A 23870-nucleotide genomic window follows, 5' to 3' on the forward strand; every position below is an offset into this window, starting at 1 on the left:
CAATTGACAGAAAAGGCTGAAGGGAAGGTGGGAAAAGAAATGCCCAAGGGGAGGGGAATTAGCATGTACTGAGAAGTCATTTGCCAGGCTTTGTGACAAGTACTTTCACATATATTTTTCTCATTTAATCCTCACAGCATCCCTGCAAGGTAAGTGTTATGCTCATTTTACAGAGGAGGAAAAGGAGGCTGACCAAGGTTAGCAGCTTGGAGACAGGGCTCTAGTGACAAGAGCTGAAGAGAGAAGAGTAATTGAGGGTGTAAAGTTATTTTTGCAAAATCCATAATCTATATATCTGGGCTTCCTTTTGCCCTTATTAATCTTTTCCTAGTTTCCCAGGAACAGAGCCTTTAGAAAACTCCTGCTTTGCCTTAGCTGAAATTACAAAAGAAAGGCGTTTCCAAACTACAGTCAGTCTAGAGGTGGCAGCAGTAACCAGATGTGTGGGAGCAGAGCCCACCATGAGTTTGCTGATGGGCAAGCTAACAGAGGAGGGACACTCAGCCAGGAGACAGGGGCTGTGGAGGCTAGAACCCAGGGGACTCGACTGCCCTGGGCCTTGAGGCAGGCACTCCAGAGTTGGGACACCTGAAGGAGTTAGGACAGGGGCCCAGCAGGGAACAGGACAGGAGAGCAGGACTCTGGTCTTCAGAGAAGGCTCTGCTTACTTTCTTTGCAGGCTGGGCAGTTGCAAATGAACCGAGTTCGAGCCACAGTGGCCCCCCTGACTATGACTCCAGCCCCTGGCAAAGCCCACAAGATGCTAGCAGCCAGCAAAGCTTCCTCAGAAGCCTTCTTCCAGCTTTCCATGGAGGAGGAAGCAGAGGAGGAGGAGTATCTCTCAGGGCCCTAAGTCACCAGAGCCAGAGCCAGCTGCCCTACTCCACCAAGCTGAGGCTCACACGATGGCTTTCTGTGGTCAGACTCACTTCCCATCCACCTGAGCCTCTGTGAGCTCTGGGTGACTGGGAAACAGAGCCTTCCCCTGCTCTGTGCTCAGTGCCCACCACCCCACTCCTCAGGCCCAGAGACACTCCCAAACCTCTTCCTTCCCCAAGCAGGGACTCTCGTTTTCTTTTGCATCAATTGATACTGTTAATACAGATGAAGATTAAACACCAAGTAAGCCTCCACCATTGTTAGGAGCATTCCTACGCCCAAATTTCTCCTGGTAACTCTGTGTAGGCAGGTGGATGAGGTCAGGTCACCTTCAGGAAACTGGGCCTCAGGAGACAAGCATAGGTTTTCAGAGCTCATGAAAAGCAAGTAGGATTGAAATCCAAGCCTCATTCCAAAGCCCGTGCCCCTCCTACTACACCACCACATTGTAGCCTCCAAATTGACAAGTGGTTAGTGCTTGGTACCTACATGCAAAATGTGTGTGTTTGTGTGTGTCTCTGTGTTGAGGGGGTGACATATAGCTGAGAAGAGAGAGAGGATGGTGTGAAAAAGACCGATTCCCTTCCTATTCTCCCCACGCTGCTTACCTGCCCAGCCTCTCCATCTACAGAATAACTATTACCATTTATAAAATGCTTATTCTGTGCTTCAGATTGCACTAAGTACTTGGGAAATTTAACTCCTTTCATACAAACAGTCCTGTGAGGTGGAGTCTGTTATTAAGCTTTGCTGTTTTACAGAGGGGCAGCGGGGGAAATTGAGGGCTGCAGAGGTTATACAACTTGCCCAGGGTCACCAAGCCAGGTCAAGCCCAGGTGGGCCTGACTGGACCACCCAGGCTCTGAACCACCACACTGCTTGGCTCCCCTCCCGGGGGCCCTTTCCTCCTTTCTTGGCCCCCAACACATTCCTGGCTCTCCTCCTGATCCCCTCCACACCCACTCAGCACAGCCTGCCACTCTGTCCTTTCTGTGGCTGTTCACACACATAGACCTCTTAAACCCAAACTGACTTTAATGAGAATAAAACTTAAAAAAAATATATATCTCTGGCAAAGAACAATGCAGGGGTAAGGATCCAGGCACAGGCCAGCATCTCCCTATAGCCTCCATACAGGTCTCTCAAACTGCAGCTACTCTGACCAAGTACCGCTTTCCACAGACCTGGTCCAGCAGCTGTCCAATCCCTTGGCAGGGATGACTTAGGGGTGCTGGCCTCCCCAGGTCCCATCCCTCAGCCCCTGCCATCTGTCCCACTTTCAGGACTTCTTGGGAGTGATCATCCTTCCCTGATCCTTTTGATCCCCTGGTCTTACACATGCCCCTCCAGCCCTCTGGTTCCCACTCTCCTAACAGGTTTCTTTGATCCCCAGTGCCACCTCCCCATGGTCCTCCTATCAGGAACCCCAGCCTTGCCCTACTTCTCACGTGGAGCCCTCTGGCTTGACCCCAGTCCTGTCAGTGCCTGCTCTAGAGAGCCCACAGTCCCAGCTCCCTGAGGCCCCGCTCTTCTGGACCTGGCTGTACAGGGCAGCATCTGAGCTGTGGCCCTTGCTTCTACTGCCAGTTGCTGCTCCAGGTTCAGGGAAGGCCAGGCCCTGGGGCTTGGGAGCTGGGAGGGGCTTTGTGCTCCGAGGTGGTGGCACAGCATAGTCATCGGTGGCAGGGTTGTAGGGGAGCTCGTAACCCTCCTCCTTCACCCGGGCCTGGCACCACCACGCATCCTTGGGCTCTTGAGGCAGATCATAAAGGCTCCGGACAGCAGCTGGAGCCAGGCCCTCAGGTTCATCATAGATGGGGTCTTCTTTGCAGTCCGTCAGCTTGGCCTTCAGCAACTGTTGGTGCACATGCTCGTACAAGTCCCAGTAGAGAGGTTTCTTTAACTGTGCCCCCTCCCCAGCTGGAGCAGGGGTGCTGTCCAGGGGGTCTGAGTATAGAGAATCCTGGGAAGGGCCTGGAGGAATGCGAAGGGAGTCTAAGGGCTCGGCATACAGGGCTGGAGGGCTGACCAGGAGCTCCTGGGTCGGGGAGGCCAACTTCCGCTCTGCCACTTCTCCTTCGTGGGAATCAGGTCTGAGAACATCCTGCCCCTGACCGGCCTTTCCCTGGGCCTTCTGCTGGTGGATGGCAGTCTCAACTGCCTGAAAGATGTCGTTTCCCTGTGCTGTCTGGAAGGTGAAGGTTCCAGGGCCAGAGGGGCAGCGGCGGCCAGCCTCAAAAGAGAACATGACCTGAAGAGGGTGTGGAGGGAAACACATTACTAGGAGCCATGAGAGGAGGTGAGTCACAGGGCCAAACTACCCAGGGGATCTACAAAGAAAAGACTACCTGGGGAGGTGGGTGTGGTCCTGAGCTAGGCAAAGAAGGGTTATCCAGAGGACAGAGCTTCCCACCTTCCTGTCCTGCCCCACCTCACCCACAGCTGCCCAAACCCAGGAAGCCAGCCCTCCCTGACAGCCCCCGCACCTTGTCCCTGCCATAGCGACGCAAGAGAGTGTAAGGCCAGCAAAGGAGTGGCTCTAGTATTTGACTCTGGGCCCCCACGGTCAGCAGCGTGAGCCTCTCAGCCTCCACCCTCAGCACATAGGAGCCATGCAGGCCACAGCGCTCAGCGGCTTCGGTCCTCTGCACGGTTACCCAGAACTGGGATCCTGGAAGGAATACACAGTTAGACGGGCACCTGGCCAGGACTAGGGGCTGGGGCGGATTGTCCAAGCACTCACTTGGAAGCCAGCTCTCAGAAGCTTCCTACTTCCTCATGGGTCCCTGGGCCCTCTAATCACCCCGTTCCCAAGGGCACCCTTCCTTTCCACCCCATCCCTGCCCGGGCTTCTCAGGCGTCTACCTTCCCAGGTGGGGCTATACAGGGAGTTCTCCAGCATCTCCAGGGCAGAAAGCTTGGGTGGGTTCTCGGCGGGCGCCTGAGCCCAGCTGCCTTTCTGGGGTAAAGAGAAAGAGAGTATTGAAGACCCTGTAGTTCCCTCAGTGCGGCTCCCAGGGCCTGAGCTAACCCAGTTCCTCTGCGGCTGTAACTCTGCCCACCCCCGCATCGCCTAGCTAGAGCCCCTCGCCGCAGCCCTGGCCCCCTCACCGGAAAGGCGTTGCGGCACAGCGTCTGCACCCAGGCGGCGCTGGACGGCGCGTCGGCCGCCAGCAGGTGGGAGCGCTGCGCGGTGTCCAGGCGGAAGGCTGTGGCGCCAGGCTCCGGGGGGCTTTCCACCGCCACGGGCGCCACGCTCACACACTCCGCCAGACGGATCACCTTGCAGTCCAGGCGGCGCGAGCCCCCTCGGCCCCCTCCAGAGCTCGACCCCTTGTGGTCGAAGAACTCGAGCCGCGCCACGCCGTGGGGGCTGGCCGGGTACAGCACGGCCCAGGTCTTCCTCCACCTCTGCGGAGAGAGAGCGAGAGACGCTGGGCAGGGGGCGGGCGCGCAGCGGCAGCCCGGGCCCCGACGGGGAAGAGAGACCGGCGCAGGCCGACTTCGGCTCGGAGGCTTCCCGACGGGAGGCGTAGTCGACCGGGCCGAGGAAGCCGCTGGTCTCCCCAGGACTAGAGAGGGCGTACCCCGAGCCCGGCGGACGCTTCCCCCGGCGGTGCGGAGCAACCTCGCGGGAGCGTCACCGGGCTCTCAGGCGCCGCGCTCCAACCCGCGGCCCGCCTCCTCCCTCTTTCTGGGATCTGTCGCCCCCCAGCCCCCCATCTCTGATGGGGTTCGGCAACGCTTGCCCCCAACTACCTTGGTACCGAAACGCTGACTCTGCAGAAAGAGCGTTCCTTCCATGACGGCCCCGTCCATGGCCCGCGGCGGTTCTTTTCGCACTTCCTGGCCCCGGGGTTGCGGGCGGGGCGGGGCGGGGCGGGGTGGGGCGGGCCCACTGGAGGCGTTCCCGCCCCTCGCCCGGCCCCTGCGGTCCTTGAAGGATTAGGAAGAAGAGCAAGAAGGAAGGGGAGGGGGTCCACGTCCAGGCCCCTACCCACAGCTCTGGGACGCGCACAAGTGGCTCCAAGAGAAACCTTGCGGTTTTGGCCAGAGGGCTCTGGTGCCTGGGCTTGGGGGCTGCGTGCGATGTCACATGTTCAATATGACATCAGAGTGAAGGCCATGACATCACCTCGAACATGCCGGCGGGCACCCTGGGGTACTGAAGGGGCCGCGTGGGCCCTCATGGCCTCGGTTCCCCTGACCGGACCCGCCCCCAGCCCGGCCGGAGTTGGGCTGTTTATACTTCGCAGACCCGGGGCCGTGGGGGAAGGGCTAGGGGCTGGGGACTGGAAGGCTGCCCGGAGCCCGGAGCCGAGTCGCGGCCTCCAGCCGCCGCAGGGGCCGCTGCCCGGGCCGGTTCGCGGCCCGGTGGCCTCTTGCGTGTCCAGGTTCCTGACCGCAGCTGCCGGGCCTCCAACCCGCGGGAAAAGAAAGCTTCATTGAGCACGCCGGGAGGGTCGGGGCGGGGGGCGCGGGGGGAGGTGGAGCGCGGCGGCCAGCTCCACCGGGGAGGGGAGGACCAAGAGGAGAAGAGGAGGGAACTGGCCAGGGAGCAATCAAGGGAGAAGGCGGAATGTGGGAGGGCTCAAGGGGACGTGGGAGGGACGAAAAGAGAGGGGGGGGGGGTCCAGCCTCCCCTGGCCGAGCACTTTTTTTTGGAAGTCCTAGGACTGATCTCCAGGACCGGCATTCTTCTCCCAGCCCCTAGGGCCCCGCTCAGCCAAAGGTAGGGGGAGTCGCGCTGCCGGCAGGAGGAAGGGGAGTTGCGGATGGAGAGGATGGTGGAGGGACCAGGGAAAAAGAGTGATGTAGGATGGAGTCGAGGGAAAGCCAACCAGCTGAGGGTTTTATTATTGTCAAGAGAGAGGTACAAGAAGAGTGGAGAGAGGAAGCAATATTTGGGGAGTGGGGGTGCTGTAAAGTGTTCCAAATAGGGCAGCCAGGAGGACCATCGGGCTTGGGGCTCCTCTGTGAGGCCCCACCTCTGGGCCCCTGAGTCACAATGTCTCCAGAACAAAGCTGTCCTGTTGGGTTGTTTGTCTGAGTTGGGGGAAGCATGTTGGGAGTAGGGGGGACAGCCTCGCTGTAAAGAGGCTGTTCTCAGCCCCAGACAGAGGGAAGGCCTTGGCTGAGGAGCCGATTGGAGCCCTGGCCTCCGGTTGCCCGGTGACAGCGATGGCAGTGTTGGCGGGAGGCTTGGACAACTCCCCACTCCCCCCCCCAGCTTGAGGCCTGGCCCTCCTGGGCCCCTTGACCCTCCAGGGCATGTGAGAGCCTGTGTGCTGGGTAGAGTGTGCAGTGGGTTCCGCATGCATTCTGATCCCTGCCCTCTCTGCCTTGGAATCTGCCCAGATAGGACTCTGGGCTTGGCTCCCATTCAGGGGATGGGAGAGCCAAGGGTCTCCTAAGACTCCCTTGCCTGCCTTTCTCCACAATCAGTAGCTATCTATCCCTGTCTGACTAGCTTAATGGGGTCATCTGGGTCCCTCCCACCTCTGCTCCTTAGCTCCTGTCCGCCCCTGTCCTCCTCACCTGTTGCCTGTCTCTCTCCGTTTCTCCCCAGTTCTGTTTGCCTGGCTCTCTCCCAATCACCTTCTATCCATCTTCAACATTGTCTCTCTCTCCACTGTCTCTTTCTCTTTGGTCCTCTTTCAGTCCCACAGTTTCCCTTCCTCTTACATCCTCTCTGTCTGGGTCTTCCTCTCTGTGTGTCTCTTGCTCAGTATCTCTTTATCTTGACCCTCCTCTGACTCTTGCTCTCTAATCACTGTCTTTTGATCTCTGGGTCTCTTAAATCAGTGAGTGAGGGTAATGGAGGTGATGACGGCAGAACCAGGGAAAGACACTAGGAAGTATAACAACTAATAGTGAGAGTTTCACTCTTTACAAAACAGAGGGAGAGCCTCTCTCTCTATCTCTGTCTCTGTCTGTCTGTCTCTCTCTCCATCCATCCCAGCTGGGTCTCAGTCTGCGCCTCTTTGTGTTTCTGATGTATTTAATGTTAACGTATTTAATGTGTCACTGTCTCTCTCAGTCCCTGGGTCCCTCTCTTTCTCTCGCACTATGTCTCTATCTCTGGGCTTACTTAGTGTCTCTTTTCCTCTCATGACCTCTCTCTCTCAGACCCGGGCCTGGCTCAGTCTCAGTTTCTCTCTCCCTCTCTCTCTCTGGAGCACCCAGACCTTCCCTGCCATGCAACCTGTCAGTGTCTGGCAGTGGAGCCTGTGGGGGCTGTTGCTGTGCCTGCTGTGCAGCTCGTGCCTGGGATCTCCGTCCCCATCCACGGCCCCTGAGAAGAGGGCTGAAAGCCAGGGGCTGAGGTTCCGGCTGGCCGGCTTCCCCAGGAAGCCCTTCGAGGGCCGTGTGGAGATAGAGCGAGCTGGGGAATGGGGCACCATCTGCGATGACGACTTCACGCTGCAGGCTGCCCACGTCCTCTGCCGGGAGCTGGGCTTCACAGAGGCCACAGGTTGGACCCACAGTGCCAAATATGGTCCTGGAACAGGTGAGCAATGCTCCAGGCACAGCCTAGGTATTGCCTAGATTCCTAAGTATAGGAAGAGGGAACACCAGGATGGCACAGCCATAGATACACAAGACACCAAGAACAGCCAGTGTCAAGTAAACCCATGAGTGACAAACCAACCAACATAGTCACCTCTCAGAGCTGTGCACCCTTAGGCTGGTCAGTGCCTTCTGTGAGCCTCAGATGCCTCATGTGCAAAATGACTAAATGATCTCTAAGGTCCTTTCTGCTGTAAAAGTATGATTCTACAAAGCCACGTGCAAGGACAGCCCTGATGCAGGGGAGCCCTTTATGGTTAAACTATAGCTGGTTGATTTCATGGGAAGCTGAGAGCAGGTAAATGATGTCTGGATGTCCCAAAGCCAGAAGGGATCACATACTGCAGCTGACAAAATCAGATTATTGGCCAGAGCTGAAACCAACAAGCTGGAACTGACTAAGGGCAAGTATAAACTCTAGGACAGGTATGGATGTGAGTAGTAGGGGTTTAGGAGCAACTCTAACTGAGACCTGGGGGTGCTTGCACCATCTGAGCCCACAAGGGGATTGATGGACAGAAGATGGTGCAGTCTGTAATTGATTCCCCAATTCCCACTGGCTAGACCAATTCTGGAATAAAGTGGCGCTTGTAGATGCCGTATTTTAAGAGAGAGAGTAGAAAACGGAAATACTTTCAGAGGAAAGCTGCCCGGAGGTGAAAGATTAGAAGCCAAGTTTCAAGGAGGACTAGCTGAAGAAACAAGGATGTTTGGCATGAAAAAAACAGCTTTGGATAGCAATTACATGATGGTTGTCTTCAAATATGAGGACAGTCCTTTGGCTGAGGGATTTTTCTGGATGGCATCAAAGGACTGAATTAGACCTGGTGGGAGAAAATCATAAAGAGTCACAAGGACTTTGTGATGGTTCCAATGACCTAGTGAGGCAAAAGGTAGGTCTCCCAGCAGCAGCTGGGTAGGTCCTGTCAGGATATGCATGAGGGGTCCCTGCACATTGTCTGGGACAAATAACCTTTGAGGGTCCACCCAATTCTGAGAGGAAGTCAGTGCTATTCATTTCAGTATGGTCTAGGCAAGAGAAGGACAAGGGGTAACGTGGCAGCACAGACAGGGCGGGCACATGGGAGAATGTGAGGCTGAGGTGAAAGGATCTTAGATTTCCAAGTCTCACAAATGGCTCACACTCCTAAGCCCCCATGCACTAGCTGTGTGGTCTTAGGCAAGCTACTTCTCTGAACCCCAATTTCTTTATATAAAATGCTGATAATACCTCCTCGCAGCTCTAAGAATGATCATGTATGGACATACTATGGCAGAGTGCCTAACACACAGTAGGTACTTGATTAATTGTAGCTATCATTGAATGGGGAAGCACTGATCAGAACTTCACTGTTGACTCTCCTTTTATTTTTTTAATGCTTTTTGTTGAGGAAGATTGGCCCTGAGCTAACATCTGTTGCCAATCTTCCTCTTTTTTTTCTCTCTCCCCAAAGCCCCAGTACCTAGTTGTATATCCTAGTTGTAAGTCCTTTTAGTTCTTCTATGTGGGACACCACCACAGCATGGCTTGATGAGTGGTGTGTAGGTCTGCACCCAGGGTCTGAACCAGTGAACCCCAGGCCACCAAAGCAGAGCTTATGAACTTAACCACTAGGCCACTGGGCCAGCCCCCAGTGTTGACTCCTGATTTTTTAGTATCCCCATGATTCATGAGTATCCCCAGATCACCACTAACCCTCCATCAATGCTATGCCCCCTTTCCTATTCCCTTCCAGGGTCCCCTGTCTCTTCCCCACCCATTATCTTACCACAAAAAAATGGGATCATCATGGCCAGGTGCAAAGCCTCGATGCTCACTCTCCCCAACATCCCCATCATTCCTCCCATCCTACCTCCCCAAGCTGTTCTGTCCCCTCATCTCCCCCTCCACAGGCCGCATCTGGCTGGACAACCTGAGCTGCAGTGGGACTGAAAAGAGTGTGACTGAATGTGCCTCACGGGGCTGGGGGAACAGTGACTGTACCCACGATGAGGATGCCGGGGTCATCTGCAAGGACCAGCGCCTCCCCGGCTTCTCGGATTTCAATGTCATCGAGGTCTGCAGTTCACACACACACACACACCCCCCCACCCAGGATGGCCAGACAAAGAAGGCTGTAGGGTGGCTATATGTAGTTAGAGGAGATAACTAGAAGGTGGGGGACCTCATATGCTTCATGGGATAATTTGGGTTGATGGGAGGCTGGCGGGGAGGGGCAGGGGGAGACAGGAGGAATGACAGAGCTCCTAGACACTGTAAAGTCCAGGTTTGTTTTAGCAAGTTACTAAACCTGGCATGAGCCTCTCCAACTCATCCCTGGTCCCCAGGGCATCCTGCCCTCAGATGTTTCTGCTGTCCTGGAACATCTCCCTTCTTCCTTTGTCTCCTCCTTCCATGCCGCTTCCTCTGTGAAGTTCCCCTTCATGCTCCAGGCAGGGTTAGGTGCTCCTTCCTCAGCACCCTAAAGCGTTTCTCAGAGCACAGCACGGCCTTCCACGCTCCGGGCTGCCGCAGACTCCGCACGCGCCCACACCGCAGTCCGCACCCCGCAGACGGCAGGCAGGCCCCTCAGCCCTGCCTCGCCCCATCTCGCCATCGGGCTGGCAGCAAGCACACTCGAACAGGGGTCCTCCAGGGTGGCAAGGCACATGACAGGTGCTACTGGAATTCCTTCCTCTGCTTGTGGTCCTTCCCCAGGTAGAGCATAACCTGCAAGTGGAGGAGGTGCGACTCCGAGCAGCCGTCGGGCGAGGCAGGCGGCCGCTGCCCGTGACTGAGGGACTGGTGGAAGTCCGGCTTCCCGACGGCTGGTCGCAAGTGTGCGACAAAGGCTGGAGCGCCCACAACAGCCACGTGGTCTGCGGGATGCTAGGCTTCCCTAGCGAAAAGAGGGTCAACACGGCCTTCTACAGGTGAAGGGATGCGGGCGCCGGGCGGGCGGGCGGAGCGGCCTGGGCTGAGGGCTGCTGGGTCAGGAATGCTGTTGAGAGGGGCTGGGCGCTGGGAGCCCGGGGCTCGGGAATGCGGGGAAGGATGGAGGCCCTGCGAAGCCAGAGAGGTGAGAAATCTCGTGGGACCGTGAAGGGCCCCCAAGGCGGGTCTGCAGTGGGACCCGTGAAGCTCCGGCTCTCCCATGTCCGGAGCCGGGGCGGAGCGAGCGGCCGCGAGTCGCGGGCCCGGGCCCTGACGCCATCGGCCGGCACGCAGCGTCTCCGCGCCAGGGGCGCGCGCCGGTCTCGCGAGGCCACGCCCAGTACCCGGCGGTCCCGCGGGCGGTGACGGGTAAGGTCAGGCGCCGGCTCGGCCCGGGAACCCGCGGGTCGGAGCCTGGAGAGCGCGAGGCCGCGCCCTGCGGAGGCGGCGCCCGGAGGCTGAGACGGCGACAGGCCCGGGGCGCCCGCGGGGCTGTGTCCCCCCGCCGGAGGACCAATTCCTGAGGGTCGGAGGGCGCCGGGAGAGGCCGGGCCTGCCCTCGGTCCAGGCCGCCCAGGGGGCGCGTCTGTGAGTGCGCTAGCCTGGGCCTCCCAGGCACGTGTTCCAGAATATCCTTAGGCCGAGGCGCCAGGCATCTCCCTCTGCCCTGGAGCCCTGGTGCACGCCAGCTTCGAAAGTAACGAATCATTGGTGAACAGCTCTGTGCCCACAGCGTCTCGCTTCCCTGGAGCATCTAATTTGGTCATTTTGAGAAATTTAGAAATCTTTACAGTGTCTAATCTATTTTGCAGGCTAAAAATGCTTACTTCTTTTCAGCTCTTCCTTACATCAGTTTTGCAGCGAGACCTCTTGGCATCTAGGTGACCTCCCACTGGGCATGGGATTTCACAGAGGGTCTGATCAGGGCATTGCTGAACTTTGATTAAAGCGTGCTTAGATTTTGTGTTGCCTTCTGTTCAGGCAGCATCCCACTGCTCATATTGGACTTGTAATCACCTAAAACCAATTCAAGTCTTCCCTTATCCTCAATATTGACGGAGCAGCCTGTTTGAACCCAGATCTGTGTTGAGTTGACCCTATTAAATTAGTTTGATACATCATTTAAAAACCATTAAAAAGCCATGATGATCCATGAGGTTATCCTGCCATTATTTTCCATTTATCATCCCTCACAGACTCCTCTGGTGGATAGACATTATAGCCATGCCTTCTGGCTTCATCAGAGTGACTGTTAAAATTGTTGAAATGTTAAAAACCAAAGTTTAACTCTTCTTACAAAACTTTCTTCCAGATTTACATCATTAGTTGTGAAATTTTTTTTTAACCAATTAGAAACAAACTAAACACTCAATGACATAGCCAACATTTCACCATCTTGTCTGTAACGAAATCATGGAGGATTTTGTTAATCTTTGCTAAAATCCAGATATACTGTGTTCACAGTTATTTCCCAGTCTTCCAATTTAGTAATCTCATCAAAAAAGGAAATCATGGTAGTTTGAGCTAATTTTTACTGAAATCCTTTAGGTTTCTAAGAATCACCATATTTTTTTCCTCAGTGTTCACAAACTTTCCATCTAATAACTTATTCTAGAATATTATCTGTAGATTGAGGAATCCTTTTTCACTTGTTGAAAGTCAATACATTATCCAACCTCCAGTCTTTTCCATACTTGCTCAGATTTTCCTTGCCTTGGCTCTGAGACACATCTGAAAGTTCTCTCAGCCCCAAGGAATATGCTTTTTCAGGTCTAGAGACTCAAACTGTTTTAAAACAGCTATGTGCTGTACTCCTTTACTGTTACCTATCTTGGGGCTTTTTTCTTTCTCTGTGCTTGTTCTTTATCTTCCCTAATCCAAACACCAGGTTCTGAAAGATTAATACTATTTAAATAGCAGGCATTTCAAGTGAAGAGAATAGGTGTAGAGATTATTCAGTCAGTATTTATTCACTGAGTGCTTGCTGTGTGTTAGGGAATGCTGTAGACACTAGAGATTCAACAGTGAACAAAGCGGACAAAAATCATTGATCTCATGGACTAAGGAAGAATCAGAAACTATAAGTAAGTAAAATGACAAAATGTAAGGATGGCAAAGAGTATAATAGATAAAAATTAAGCAGGAAAGGGGTTATGAAGTGGGAGTGGGATTGCGGTTTCAAATATGCAGTTTTTTTGAGAAGGTGTCATTTGAGAAAAGATTTGAAGGAGATGAGGGCACCAGCTATGCAGAAATCTAGAAGAGCATTTCCAGGAAAAGGAATCATAAATGAGTGTGTGTGTGTGTGTGTGTGTGTGTGTGTGTGTGTGGTGGGGGAGGGGAGAAGGCATTCTTGTCATGCTCCAGGAGACCACTGGGGCTCCAGCTGAATGAACAAGGGAGAAAATGATAGGAGATGTGATGTGGGAGGCGACAGGGAAGAATGGGGAGCAGATCATGCAGGGCCATCTGGGAGACTTTGGCTTTCGCTCTGTGTGAGATAAGGTTTTGAGCAAAGGTGTGACATCTGATTTCCATTTTTTAAGTATTATTTTGGATGCTTTGTTAAGAATAGACTGTAAGGGATGCAATAGAATGAAGGAGGCAGAACGACTAGTTAGGAGGTTATTGTTTCCTGAAAGCCAAGTAAAGAAAGTGAGAGGTGGTGGTGACCAGTGAAAGTGGTGGGAAATGATTAACTTCTGTATATAACTGCAGGTAGAGCCACAGGATTTGCTGATGGATTCAGTGTGCTGTGTGAGGAGAGGAATTAAGGATCATTCCAAGGTTTTTGGCCTGAGCTAAGTATGGAGTTGGCCTCATTTGATAAGGAAGACAGTGGGTGGAGCATGTTTTGTGGGAGGATAGAGGGGATGGTGTGTATTAGGAACTTGCTTTTGGACCTGTTAAATTTGGGGTTCTTTAAGACATTGAAATGGTGATGTTGTATAGGCAATTGGGTACATGACTCGAGTTCAGTTGAATAAAAGTCCTTAAAGTCCTGTAACTGAACAGCAGCACCAAGGGAGTGAGTGTAAATGGGAAGAAAAAGAGGCCCAAGGACTGAACCTTGGGGAGCTTAAACATTATGAGGTCAGGAGATAAGGCAAAATGCAAACAATGAGGTGAGGTAGAAAGAAAACCAGGTGAGAGTGGTGGACTGGAAGCCAAGTAAAGTCCTTCCAGGAGAGAGATCAACTGAGTTAGTCCTGCTGATGGGTCTAGAAACAGGAGAACTGAGAAACGAACACTGGAGTTAGCAACATGGAAGTCATTGTTGACCCCCACAGGGGATGAATAGGATATGTTTTGAAAAACAGTTGACTAGAGTAGAAGGTTTATACTGAGAAATAGAAAGATGTGAATGGATAAAGTAATGCCAGAAAATGAAACACTTTTAATGCCAGGTTCGAGACTTTGACCTTTATCTTATGGAAAAATCAAAAATAAAAGTATTTGTATGGGACAGTAATAAAATAAGGCCAGAATTTTTTAAAGTTTGACTAATAGTAGTGAATTGGAAGAGGAGGTTCTAGATGCAGTAAGACTAGTTAGGAATTTGTTAGAAAAATGAAGCTGATTAGGAGGGTGACAGCAAAGAGGGAGGGGAATGAACAGATGTAAGATGACTGATACAATGTAGAAAATAGGAGATACCTAGAATGCTTCTGAAGCTGTTCGAGAGAAGGATGGTGCCATCAGGCATCTCTGGACTTCAAGTTAATGGGCCGTCCTTGGGAGTTTGAGACCCAGGAATTGTCCCTAGGTATGTACAACCTAAAGTAATTTTCAGAGATCAGGAATATTTGCGTACATATTGGTATCTCTTACTGAGTCTAGGGTGTGAAGGCTGGAGAAGGAGATCCACTAAGTACAGAGGTCATTCTTAGTGGGGAAGGAGATTACAGGAGTCCTGGGAGATTCTGTGATGGGAATATGATATAGATCTTCTTTCACAGGTCAAGAGCATTCTCATAGGTAATTCAATTATACAGGATAGGCAAGATAGTTATAAATAACTCTACCTTCCATAGAGAAAGAAGATACATCCTCTAGCTTTTAGAGGAAGTCAGTGAGATTTAGGGAATGGGGGCCAGCCCTGGTGGCCTAGTGGTTAAGTTTGGCGTGCTCCACTTTGGTAGCCCATATTTCGTTCCCAGAAGTAGACTTATACCACTTGTCTGTCAGTGGCCATGCTATGTTGGTGGCTCACAAACAGAAAGAGGAAGATTGACAGCAGATGTTAGCTCAAGGTGTATCTTCCTCAGCAAAAAAACAAAGATTTAGGGAAGGAGAAAATCAGAATGCGATGTATTTATCATTTTTAAACTTGGTCTAGTCATTCTGCCCTAGAACATGTGAAAGTTGTAGCACTGTAGAAGAGGGAAAGAATGTACAGATAATTGAACCATTTACTGCCCCTTTTCAGGCAAAGAAATTGAGGTTCTAAGAGCTTAAGTGCTGTTTAAGAAGTCACTCTTCTAGTTCACTTCAGTTTGACAGATATTTATTGAACTCCTACTATTTGCCAAGCATCATGCAAGGTGCTAAGAACACAGAGGTGATGAGAGAGGTAATTCGGCACTAGATCATAGAAGACCTTACAGGCTATATTAAGGATTTGAGTCTATGATAAAAGTAATGGGAACTACTGAAGTGTTTTAATGCGGTGTGAGAGGACATGATCAGGTTTGTGGCTCCAAAAGATCACTTTGACTGCACTTCTGAGAATGTTTTGAAGAAGAGCAAGAGTGGGTGGAATGGAGAGAGATTTAGGAAGTAATACTGACAGGACTGGGTTATGGATTGACTTTGGGAGCCAAAGAAGAGAGAAGTATCAAGGTTGACTCATAAGTTTCTGGAGGGGATTTTGCTGAAAGAATTATTAGTTTATTTTTTGGACCTGCATTATATTTTAGATAACTTTAAGATATCCAAGTAGAAATATCAAGAAGGCAATGGAATATACAAGGTTAGGTGTGAATGAGAACATATAAAGAGAGAATATGGAGTAAGAAGAGAAGAATGCCTTAGACAGAGTGCCAGACATTTAAATGACTAGGTAGAGGAGGAGCCTGCAAAGAAGACCAAGCAAGAGCAGCCAGAATTAGGAATCAGACCAGGCTAGTACTGTTAGGAGAGCCAAGGAGGGAGAGAGAACAGCAGTGTCTGATGCTACCAAGAGGTCAGTAAGATGGAGACTAGAAAATGTCTACTGGATTTATCATTGCCGTGTGATGGGTGGGGAAAACCAGAAAAGACTGGGTTAAGGCATGAGTGGGTAAAGGAGATATAGGGATAGTGAGTGTTGACAACTCTTGAAAAAGTTTTCTGGGAAAAGGAGGTGAGATGTGGGGTGGAGGGTGTGTGTGTGCGTGTGTGAGAGAGAGAGAGAGAGATTTGAACATATTTAAAAGGATTCAATCGAGAAGAAGAAGCTGTGTGCAACCTCTCAATTGAGAAGGAAAGAAAGGATCATAAAGGATGGAATTCAGAATCATTTAGGAGGAGTGGCCTGAGAGAAGGGAGAGTTGGAATGAGAAGAGGATGTGCAGATGTAGGTAGGTTTTTATGTTTGATGGTTGAAGGAACAAATGATGGGGAAAACAAGCACATTTGTGAATGAAGAAATGTAAATCAAGACAAGTATCAGGTCCTTAATATAACCTATATCACACCTTATATGTAATTATAAATGCCATATAATATAGAATATGATGTAAAAACCTAAAATCCTTAAATAACTTAGAGAAGAGATACTTATACATTACTAGGTAATACTACATTTTTCTGAGTACTACTCTGGAGATCAAGATGATCTCTCTGGGTTACTGGTGAAAGAAAGTGCCAAGTATATTTCATTTTACACATGTTTAAGAAAAAGACATTTGAAGAAAAGGTTTCACACTATACTTACATGATGAAAGGTTCTAAATTCTTAGTAATGTCTCAGGAAAGGGACCTGAGTGTTATTGTAGACTCTTTGCTAGGAATGTTGGATGTTTTCGCAAAAAGACCAACTAAGTACATTCTCAGGAAGAAGCCGGGGCAGGAAATACCAAGCCGCTTCAGCTCAGCTTAAAATCCATAGATTAAGATCCAAGTGCATCTCCACACAGTATACTACATCCAAACATGACTCCTCCAGAGAAACAGAAGAGCGGGAACACGTACAAAGAAAGGATAACTAAGATGATAGGTAATTCCATGAACTTATAAGAACAGATAGACAGGGCCTGCATTCATCTATACATAGTTGGGCAGGACAAAGAGGGGACAAAATAAAGTCTTTGAAAGCAAAGGGAGACTGAGAGGAGAAACTAACCTAGGTTCCAGACATTAGACTCGAGGCAACCTCTTGAAGAATAAAATAGGTCAAATATGTAGGCCAATTAAAAAGAAATCAGGGTTTAGAACTTAGTTCCCTGGACATTTGGGAGATGAGCTCAGTTTGTGAATGACTAACACCTATGGGATTTAACTTGGGCAGGAAGGGTGCTGTCATCCTGAGCAGCCTGGCCTCATGCACCTCAGTCAAACCAAGTTAACCTCCTTGGATATCCAGCCTTGGTCCTTGTCCACTGGCCTCAGGCCTGGAAATGCCAGAAGCCAGGGAGCATCCAAGAAAAAAAGACACAGTCAACCTCCTTAGGCATGACCAGGCCAGGTCTCTCTTCTCGCTTGCTCAGTCCAGCAATCCTAACAATCCTAACACCCTTCTACTTACACCCTTCCCCTTAGCCCTCCTCTCGGGTTTAGATCAGCCCTAATATTGACCCAAAAGTCCTTATTCCCCATCTGCCTTAGCCTAATTTCTGTAAGTCCTGGTATAGGGGCTCTATCCGTCCTGAGTCCATGTACTTCACTGCAGCCTACCCGCCTGGTCAGTGCTTATGAGGCCACGCAGCTGTGAAGGGTAGAGCCTTGGGAGTATCCGATGTTATAACAACCTGCCATCAGGAACCCTTTTTTCTGTTGGAAAATAAAGCTGGCCCCCGGTCCCAGCTGCACCAGCCTTTCCCCCTTGGTTCTAGACTGATCCTGACTCTGCTATTGTCTTATCCTCACAGAAAGTTGAGGAAGCGAGCGGCCAAAGCCTCGGCCCGACGCCCCAAGCCCCTTGGAAGGTAATGGGGCAAGCGCCCCGGGACCTCCTGCTCGCCCCTGTGGCTTCAGGAGGTGGATGGATGGAAGACAGCCTATCCATGTCCATCCCAGAACCCAAGCTGATGAATTAGGCATGTGACTGGAAAAGGGCCATTCCAGGGGGAAGGGGTGGGGAGGCAGGCGTGGGGAGGGGCAAGCTTAGGAAGCACTGGACGAAATAATGTAGGAATGGCTGAGGAGAATCCTCCTCATCCTCATACTTCCCCCAAATAGCCTGGACTCCAGCCTCAGCCACCTGCATGCTTCCCCGCCTCCCGCCACCCTTCACCTTAATTCGCCCACATCCCTCTTCTCTCTCCTCCCTTTTCCTCTCCTCTTATCTCCTCTCCCCTCACCCACCTGGATTGACATAACCAGATTGCTCCTCACTGTCGCTGAATCCAGAGAGCAGCATGAGTTCCTAAAACACAGTTCCGTGGTGTGCGGCAGTCAGTGTATGTGGAAAATCTGGCCACCTTCACCTTATCCCTTCCCACGGTCTGCGTACAGGCTCCTTCCCAGAAACAGAAAAAAATGGCCCTCTACCTTTCCTGGGCCCGGTCCCTAACCGCTACCTCCACTAACTTCTTTCTTCTTTTTTCAGACCAATCACCAAGCTTAAATTCAAACCCAAACCCCAAGTGGGCAGGGGGCCAGTCAAGAGGTAAATAAAGTTCAGGCTGGGTGGAGAGGAGAGGGAGCACCGAGGGACGAGTCGGGGACTCAGGCTGTGGTCAGGCAGCGGCCCAAGAGAGGCCTCCACCAAGAGGTGGGGGAGCGGCCGCAGCTGTTACAAACCATCTTTCAGATGAGTCACTGAATCGACAAGTAGGGCTCGCCCTTATGTTGGTCTTGGGGAATTATGCCGTCACAGGATTTCTGAAAATCTCAGTGGAAGTTCATCCCCTGACTATCCTTGTTCCACAGGCTGAGTTTTCCCCCAGTGGATTCTAGTAGATATTCTAGCACTTTTGTCCTTCAGACCCCATGCTTGCCTCTCCCCGAATAAGTTAAGTTTGCCTAAGGGACCAGGGTTCCCATCCTACCTTTCTTTGATTAATTTTTAAAAATAAGTGCTACTAGCTTGGAGGTGAGACTCAGAGTCCCCTCTGGAATCTTTACGGGGGATGGGGTCAGATTGACAGTCCCTGCATTTCTGGCCAAGTTGACACAATTAGGCTCCCTGTTCCCTAATTTTCCACCTGGCTTCCTTCAGAACCAAGGGGAATGGAAAGCTTCCAATCCCAGTGATTACATCCCACTAGGCTTTCAAAGGCCAAGGCCATTTGCACATGAAAAGTCTCCCTGATAACTTCTTCAGCAGTGGCTGAGGTGCTGAGAATTCATCCCTTTCTATTGTCCCCTCCTCTCTTCAGCTTGTTCCGGGATCACCCAGCAGTCCCCCAGTATCCCTCATTGCCCAGCTCCTCCCTCTGGTGGCTTCAAAGGAGCTCGGAATTTGGGGGGATTCTTGTAGTGCCTTCTAGCTTAGGGTCATCTTTGCCCAACATGGCCATACTCTGGCCTTCCCTGACCCCCACATTAAAGTACACACTGCCATTTTTATTTTGTTAGTTGTGGGAAAATGGGAGGAGGGAGTTGAGAATAGAGATGTCTTTTTCCTGTGATAGCCTCTTTGACTTTCATTTTCAGCCAGACAGGACTTTGGAAGAGTATCTGATCTCTTTGAGCTTCAGAATCCACTTATCCTGAGCTTTCAAAGGTATTCTGCAAAGTCTCCAGGCTTCCTTTGTCTGTTGTGTTTATAAACTTTTCCTCCTCTCAGTGTTTCGTAGCCAATGGCTTCAAGTCGTCGTATTTCTTCCTTCCTCGACATCAAGTGATGGGGCACATTACCGCAATAATTCACTGCCACACCAGCCTCACAGGCCCCCTCCACCAGTTCCAGGCCTTCTCTGGTTCCTTCCTCTCTGGACTCAAACCAAATGTTCTGGGAAGAATTTACTTCTCTCGTCACATGCCTCACTGCAATCTCTCATTCCTTTGGTGTGGATAAACAAGTCCCCTTGTTCTCTCAAGCATCTCTCTGCGGCGTTTCCAAGTTTCAACATCTCTAGTTTAGTCCCATTTTCCCGCTCAGGTAACTATGGAACATTCTTTCTCTTACATTTAACTTGCAGAAGCATGGACTACCTCACCGAAGACTCAGAGCTCGGCTCAGGTCTAGAGACTTCTTTACCACTCTATTGTTCATGTTCACCCTCCTTCTCTGGTTGGTGGTTTCTCTAACTTTTGTCTGTCTTGCATTTATACTTCATTCCTACATATGCTAGCCCCAGTCTTTCCTGTGTCCACCATCTGGTTGTTCTTACCATAACTGCCCTGCATATTCTGGCCTGCAGAGCCTCTGGCCTGGAAGCCTCTCTGGCCTCTGAGAAGCCATTTAGACTCAAGACTTACCCACTCCTTTGCATCCTGACTCATTCAGTTATTTTAGTGAGAGCATAATAGCAAGATCTGCTCACTCTGGCTGTTGAGGCTTCCTGTTTGTGTCAGCCACTCCCTCCTGCCCATCTCTTCCAGCGCGGCAGTTCTGGCTTCCCATTCTCTTTGCACAGCAGCCTCAGCCTGTGCCTCCATTAGGACCAGCAGCCTGAAACCACTTGGAACAAAGTTTCTGTCAGGCAGGGCAAGACTAGCCGTCCTTCCTATAGGGTTCTTCTGCGACAGAAGGTCCCCAAGGACCCTCCAGTCTGGGGAACCAAGGCTCTTTCAGCTTGGAAACTCACCATTCCCTTTGTCTCTTTGGAAGGAAACGAAGCAGAGAAGAGGGGAAGAAGAAGGGATAAAGTGGTTGTGAAAGGTTGGGGGATGGTGGAGGCATAGAGTGGGAGGAGGGTTGTGGGCAAAGAGGCAGGAGCATTGTTTTACCCTACTGCACCCCACTCCTGTCCCCCCAGGCTGCTGGCCCAGCGGCAGCAACACTCCTTTGGTCTGCATGGGGTGGCGTGCGTGGGCACGGAGGCCCACCTCTCCCTCTGCTCCTTGGAGTTCTATCGTGCCAATGATACCGCCAGGTGCCCTGGGGGGGCCCCTGCGGTGGTGAGCTGTGTGCCAGGCCCTCTCTACGCAGCATCCAGTGGCCAGAAGAAGCAACAACAACCGAAGCCTCAGGGGGAGGTGTGTGAGACAGTGACTATGACCTTCCCCACCCCAGGTGGAGAACCCCCTAGCCTGGCCACCCCCTTGACTAAGCACAGCCCTGACCTACGAGGACATAGAGGAACCTTCCAGGGGGTGGGCCACAGACCTGAGACCACTTCCTCCCTCCACCAGAATCTCATTCATCTCCCAATTCTATTTAGCCCTCTCTGGGCTGATGCTTCCATTCACTGCTGTTGGATATGTCTCCCTCCTCTATAGGCCCGAGTGCGTCTAAAGGGTGGGTCCCACCCTGGAGAGGGCCGGGTGGAAGTCCTGAAGGCTGGCACATGGGGCACAGTCTGTGATCGCAAGTGGGACCTGCTGGCAGCCAGCGTGGTGTGTCGGGAACTGGGCTTCGGAAGTGCTCGAGAGGCTCTGAGTGGTGCCCGCATGGGGCAGGGTGAGGGAGATGGAGGTGGGAGGGAGAGGGAAGGAGGAGGTACACATTCCTGGGAGGTACATTCCTTGGGAAGAAGGAGACCCCTGGGGAGACAATGAAGGTGCAGTTACAACTTTCTAATCTTTGGCTTCTGATCCTAGGCATGGGTGCCATACACTTGAGTGAAGTTCGATGCTCTGGACAGGAACCCTCTCTCTGGAAGTGCCCCCACAAGAACATCACAGCTGAGGACTGTTCCCATAGCCAAGACGCTGGAGTCCGATGCAACCTGCCATACACTGGGGTAGACACCAAGGTCAGTCTGCTTTCCACCTTCGTTCAGGTATCTCTCATCCTATCCAGTCCTGGTCATGATCTGCAGTCTTATGGCCCCACTGCCCCAGGCCCATGCCATCCTGCAACTCCCGCCTGATGCCACCACTTGCTAGCCCTTTATGTACCTCTGAATCACCCTTCAGCCACATGCCTGCTACAGACTCCCACTACCCCTCCCCAAAAGCTTCCCCAGTGCTTCCATTCTGTGTCACTACAGATCCGACTCAGTGGGGGCCGCAGCCGACATGAGGGGCGAGTCGAAGTACAAATAGGGGGACCTGGTCCCCTTCGCTGGGGCCTCATCTGTGGGGATGACTGGGGGACACTGGAGGCCATGGTGGCCTGTAGGCAACTTGGACTGGGCTATGCCAACCATGGCCTGCAGGTGAGTGGGAAGGAGAGGGGAAGCTATGATGTTGCCTCCAAAGCCTGGGATGGGGCAGAGGACTATGGAAACGAGTCACATGACCCAGAAGGCTGGATGGAGGGGCCTCACAGAAATGCCTACATATGTCCCCAGGAGACCTGGTACTGGGACTCAGGGAATGTAACAGAAGTGGTGATGAGTGGAGTGCGCTGCACAGGGACTGAGCTGTCCCTGGACCAGTGTGCTCATCACAGCACCCACATTGCCTGCAAGAGGACAGGAACCCACTTCACTGCTGGAGTCATCTGCTCTGAGAGTAAGTGATGCGTAGGGTGACGCAAGCCAGGGCCACCCACTTTGAAGGGAAAGAGAGAGCTGTAATCTGGAGGGGTACTCCTTCCCTGTGGGGAACCAGCCTCACACAATCTACAGGGGATAGAAGCACCCCATCTGTCCTTACCCCTCAGCAGTGACTTCTAACCCTCTCCTTCTTTCCTCGGTGCAGCTGCATCTGATCTGCTGCTGCACTCAGCACTGGTGCAAGAGACAGCCTACATCGAAGACCGGCCCTTGCACATGTTGTACTGTGCTGCGGAAGAGAACTGCCTGGCCCGCTCGGCCCGCTCAGCCAATTGGCCTTACGGCCACCGGCGTCTGCTCCGATTCTCCTCCCAGATCCACAACCTGGGACGAGCTGACTTCAGACCCAAGGCTGGGCGCCACTCTTGGGTGTGGCACGAGTGTCATGGGTGAGAGGGTAAAGTAGAAAGGCAAGGCCACTGGGGATGGGGCAAGCCTGCAAGGGCAGGGAAGGAAACAGGTGCCCTTGTTGCTTGTCTCCACAGGCATTACCACAGTATGGACATCTTCACTCACTATGACATCCTGACCCCCAATGGCACCAAGGTGGCTGAGGGCCACAAAGCTAGTTTCTGTCTAGAAGACACCGAGTGTCAGGAAGGTGAGTTGGAGCCTAGAATGGACTACAATATCTCCATCCTACGCTGGCCTCATACTGACATATGCCAATCCCTTCAGATGTCTCCAAGAGGTATGAGTGTGCCAACTTTGGAGAGCAGGGCATCACTGTGGGTTGCTGGGATCTCTACCGGCATGACATCGACTGTCAGTGGATCGACATTACAGATGTGAAGCCAGGAAACTACATCCTGCAGGTGCCTGGGGTCTGAGATTTCCAGCTGGCAAGTGGGAGGAGTGTTTATTAAAGAGACTTTGGATCTGAGGACTGCAGCGGGTTAAGTTGCCTTTCTCCCACTCACAGGTGGTCATCAACCCCAATTTTGAAGTAGCAGAGAGTGACTTCACCAACAATGCAATGAAATGTAACTGCAAATATGATGGACATCGCATCTGGGTGCACAACTGCCACATTGGTATTTGGTGGGAAGAGCAGCCCAGAAAGACTCAGGGATGGGAGGGAAAGGCCTTCATTCACTTCTCCCTATGTGGTTTCCAAGTCTTCCCACCCACCTCTCAGTCTCCCAGCCACTCCATTTCTACCCACCCTTCCCCACAGTCGGTCTGTTTTCCTGCCCAAACCACCCGTTCACCTTACAGGTGATGCCTTGAGTGAAGAAGCCAACAGGAAGTTTGAGCGCTACCCTGGCCAGACCAGCAACCAGATCATCTAAGGTGCTGCCACCCTCCTCTGCAAACCACCACTGGCCCCTCGTGGCAGGGGTGTGAGGCTGCCATTACCTCAGGAGCTTACCAAGGAACCCCTGACATCAGCAGGCCCACGTACTCATCCAGCGTGCGCTGTGGATGTAGAACTGTCAAGCAGAAGTTATCGCCCTCCTTCCTAGGCCAGCTGTCTGATCTGTGGCCAAGCATGGGGAATCTTTGCTCCCAGCTCCAGCACCAAGCTGAGCACGCCACCAAGAGCAGCACCTGATTAACTGCCCAGAACAACAGATGGCAGTGGCTCGTTTTCTCAAATAGGGAGCTCAGGATGGTCAGCTCCAGTATCGCCCCTCAGTGCAGGGGGATAGCTTTACCTCTAGCCTTTTTGTGGGTGAAAAGACCAACGCCCCCTCTCCCCTCATTTTTTACTATAACATGTTGCTAGGTATAATTTTATTTTATATAAAAAG

The 23870-nt window shown here is 52.0% G+C and overlaps 3 protein-coding genes across 8 annotated transcripts in view; 2 read left to right on the plus strand and 1 right to left on the minus strand.

Annotated features, from left to right (window-relative positions):
* M1AP (meiosis 1 associated protein) overlaps positions 1-853 on the plus strand; it is an 84177-nt gene extending 83324 nt beyond the window's left edge. Inside the window, exon 10 of the mRNA XM_044772725.2 lies at positions 680-853. Within this exon, the coding sequence (XP_044628660.1) occupies positions 680-853 (174 nt within the window). The remainder of the gene's footprint in view (positions 1-679) is intronic.
* Positions 107-4956, minus strand: DOK1 (docking protein 1). Of its 3 annotated transcripts, none has more exons than XM_014829820.3 (5): positions 4639-4796; positions 3991-4290; positions 3745-3838; positions 3366-3550; positions 107-3130 (listed from the first exon to the last, which is right to left on the minus strand). In XM_014829820.3, the coding sequence occupies exons 1-5, from the start codon at positions 4696-4698 to the stop codon at positions 2324-2326; spliced, it is 1446 nt and encodes a 481-aa protein (XP_014685306.1). In that variant the 5' UTR covers positions 4699-4796; the 3' UTR covers positions 107-2323. The 3 variants fall into 3 exon arrangements, with proteins under 3 accessions (XP_014685306.1, XP_070368028.1, XP_070368029.1); XM_070511927.1 differs by having other exon boundaries at positions 1608-3130; positions 3745-3834; positions 4639-4956; XM_070511928.1 differs by lacking the exon at positions 3745-3838 and having other exon boundaries at positions 1608-3130; positions 4639-4955.
* Positions 4957-5461: 505 nt separating this feature from the next.
* LOXL3 (lysyl oxidase like 3) lies at positions 5462-23870 on the plus strand. 4 transcript variants are annotated; one of them, XM_014829806.3, is made up of 16 exons: positions 5482-5611; positions 7059-7390; positions 9343-9506; positions 10148-10362; positions 17434-17490; positions 18114-18173; positions 20431-20650; positions 20894-21074; positions 21215-21369; positions 21607-21774; positions 21910-22072; positions 22262-22505; positions 22602-22717; positions 22795-22931; positions 23039-23150; positions 23335-23870. In XM_014829806.3, exons 2-16 carry the CDS (start codon positions 7078-7080, stop codon positions 23406-23408), a joined length of 2379 nt encoding a protein of 792 aa, XP_014685292.1. In that variant the 5' UTR covers positions 5482-5611; positions 7059-7077; the 3' UTR covers positions 23409-23870. The 4 variants fall into 4 exon arrangements, with proteins under 4 accessions (XP_014685295.1, XP_014685292.1, XP_014685294.1 ...); XM_014829808.3 differs by lacking the exon at positions 18114-18173; XM_014829809.3 differs by lacking the exons at positions 17434-17490; positions 18114-18173 and having other exon boundaries at positions 5462-5611.

The sequence above is a fragment of the Equus asinus genome, chromosome 6 (genome assembly GCF_041296235.1).
Source record: "Equus asinus isolate D_3611 breed Donkey chromosome 6, EquAss-T2T_v2, whole genome shotgun sequence".
Taxonomy (NCBI): Eukaryota; Metazoa; Chordata; class Mammalia; order Perissodactyla; family Equidae; genus Equus; species Equus asinus.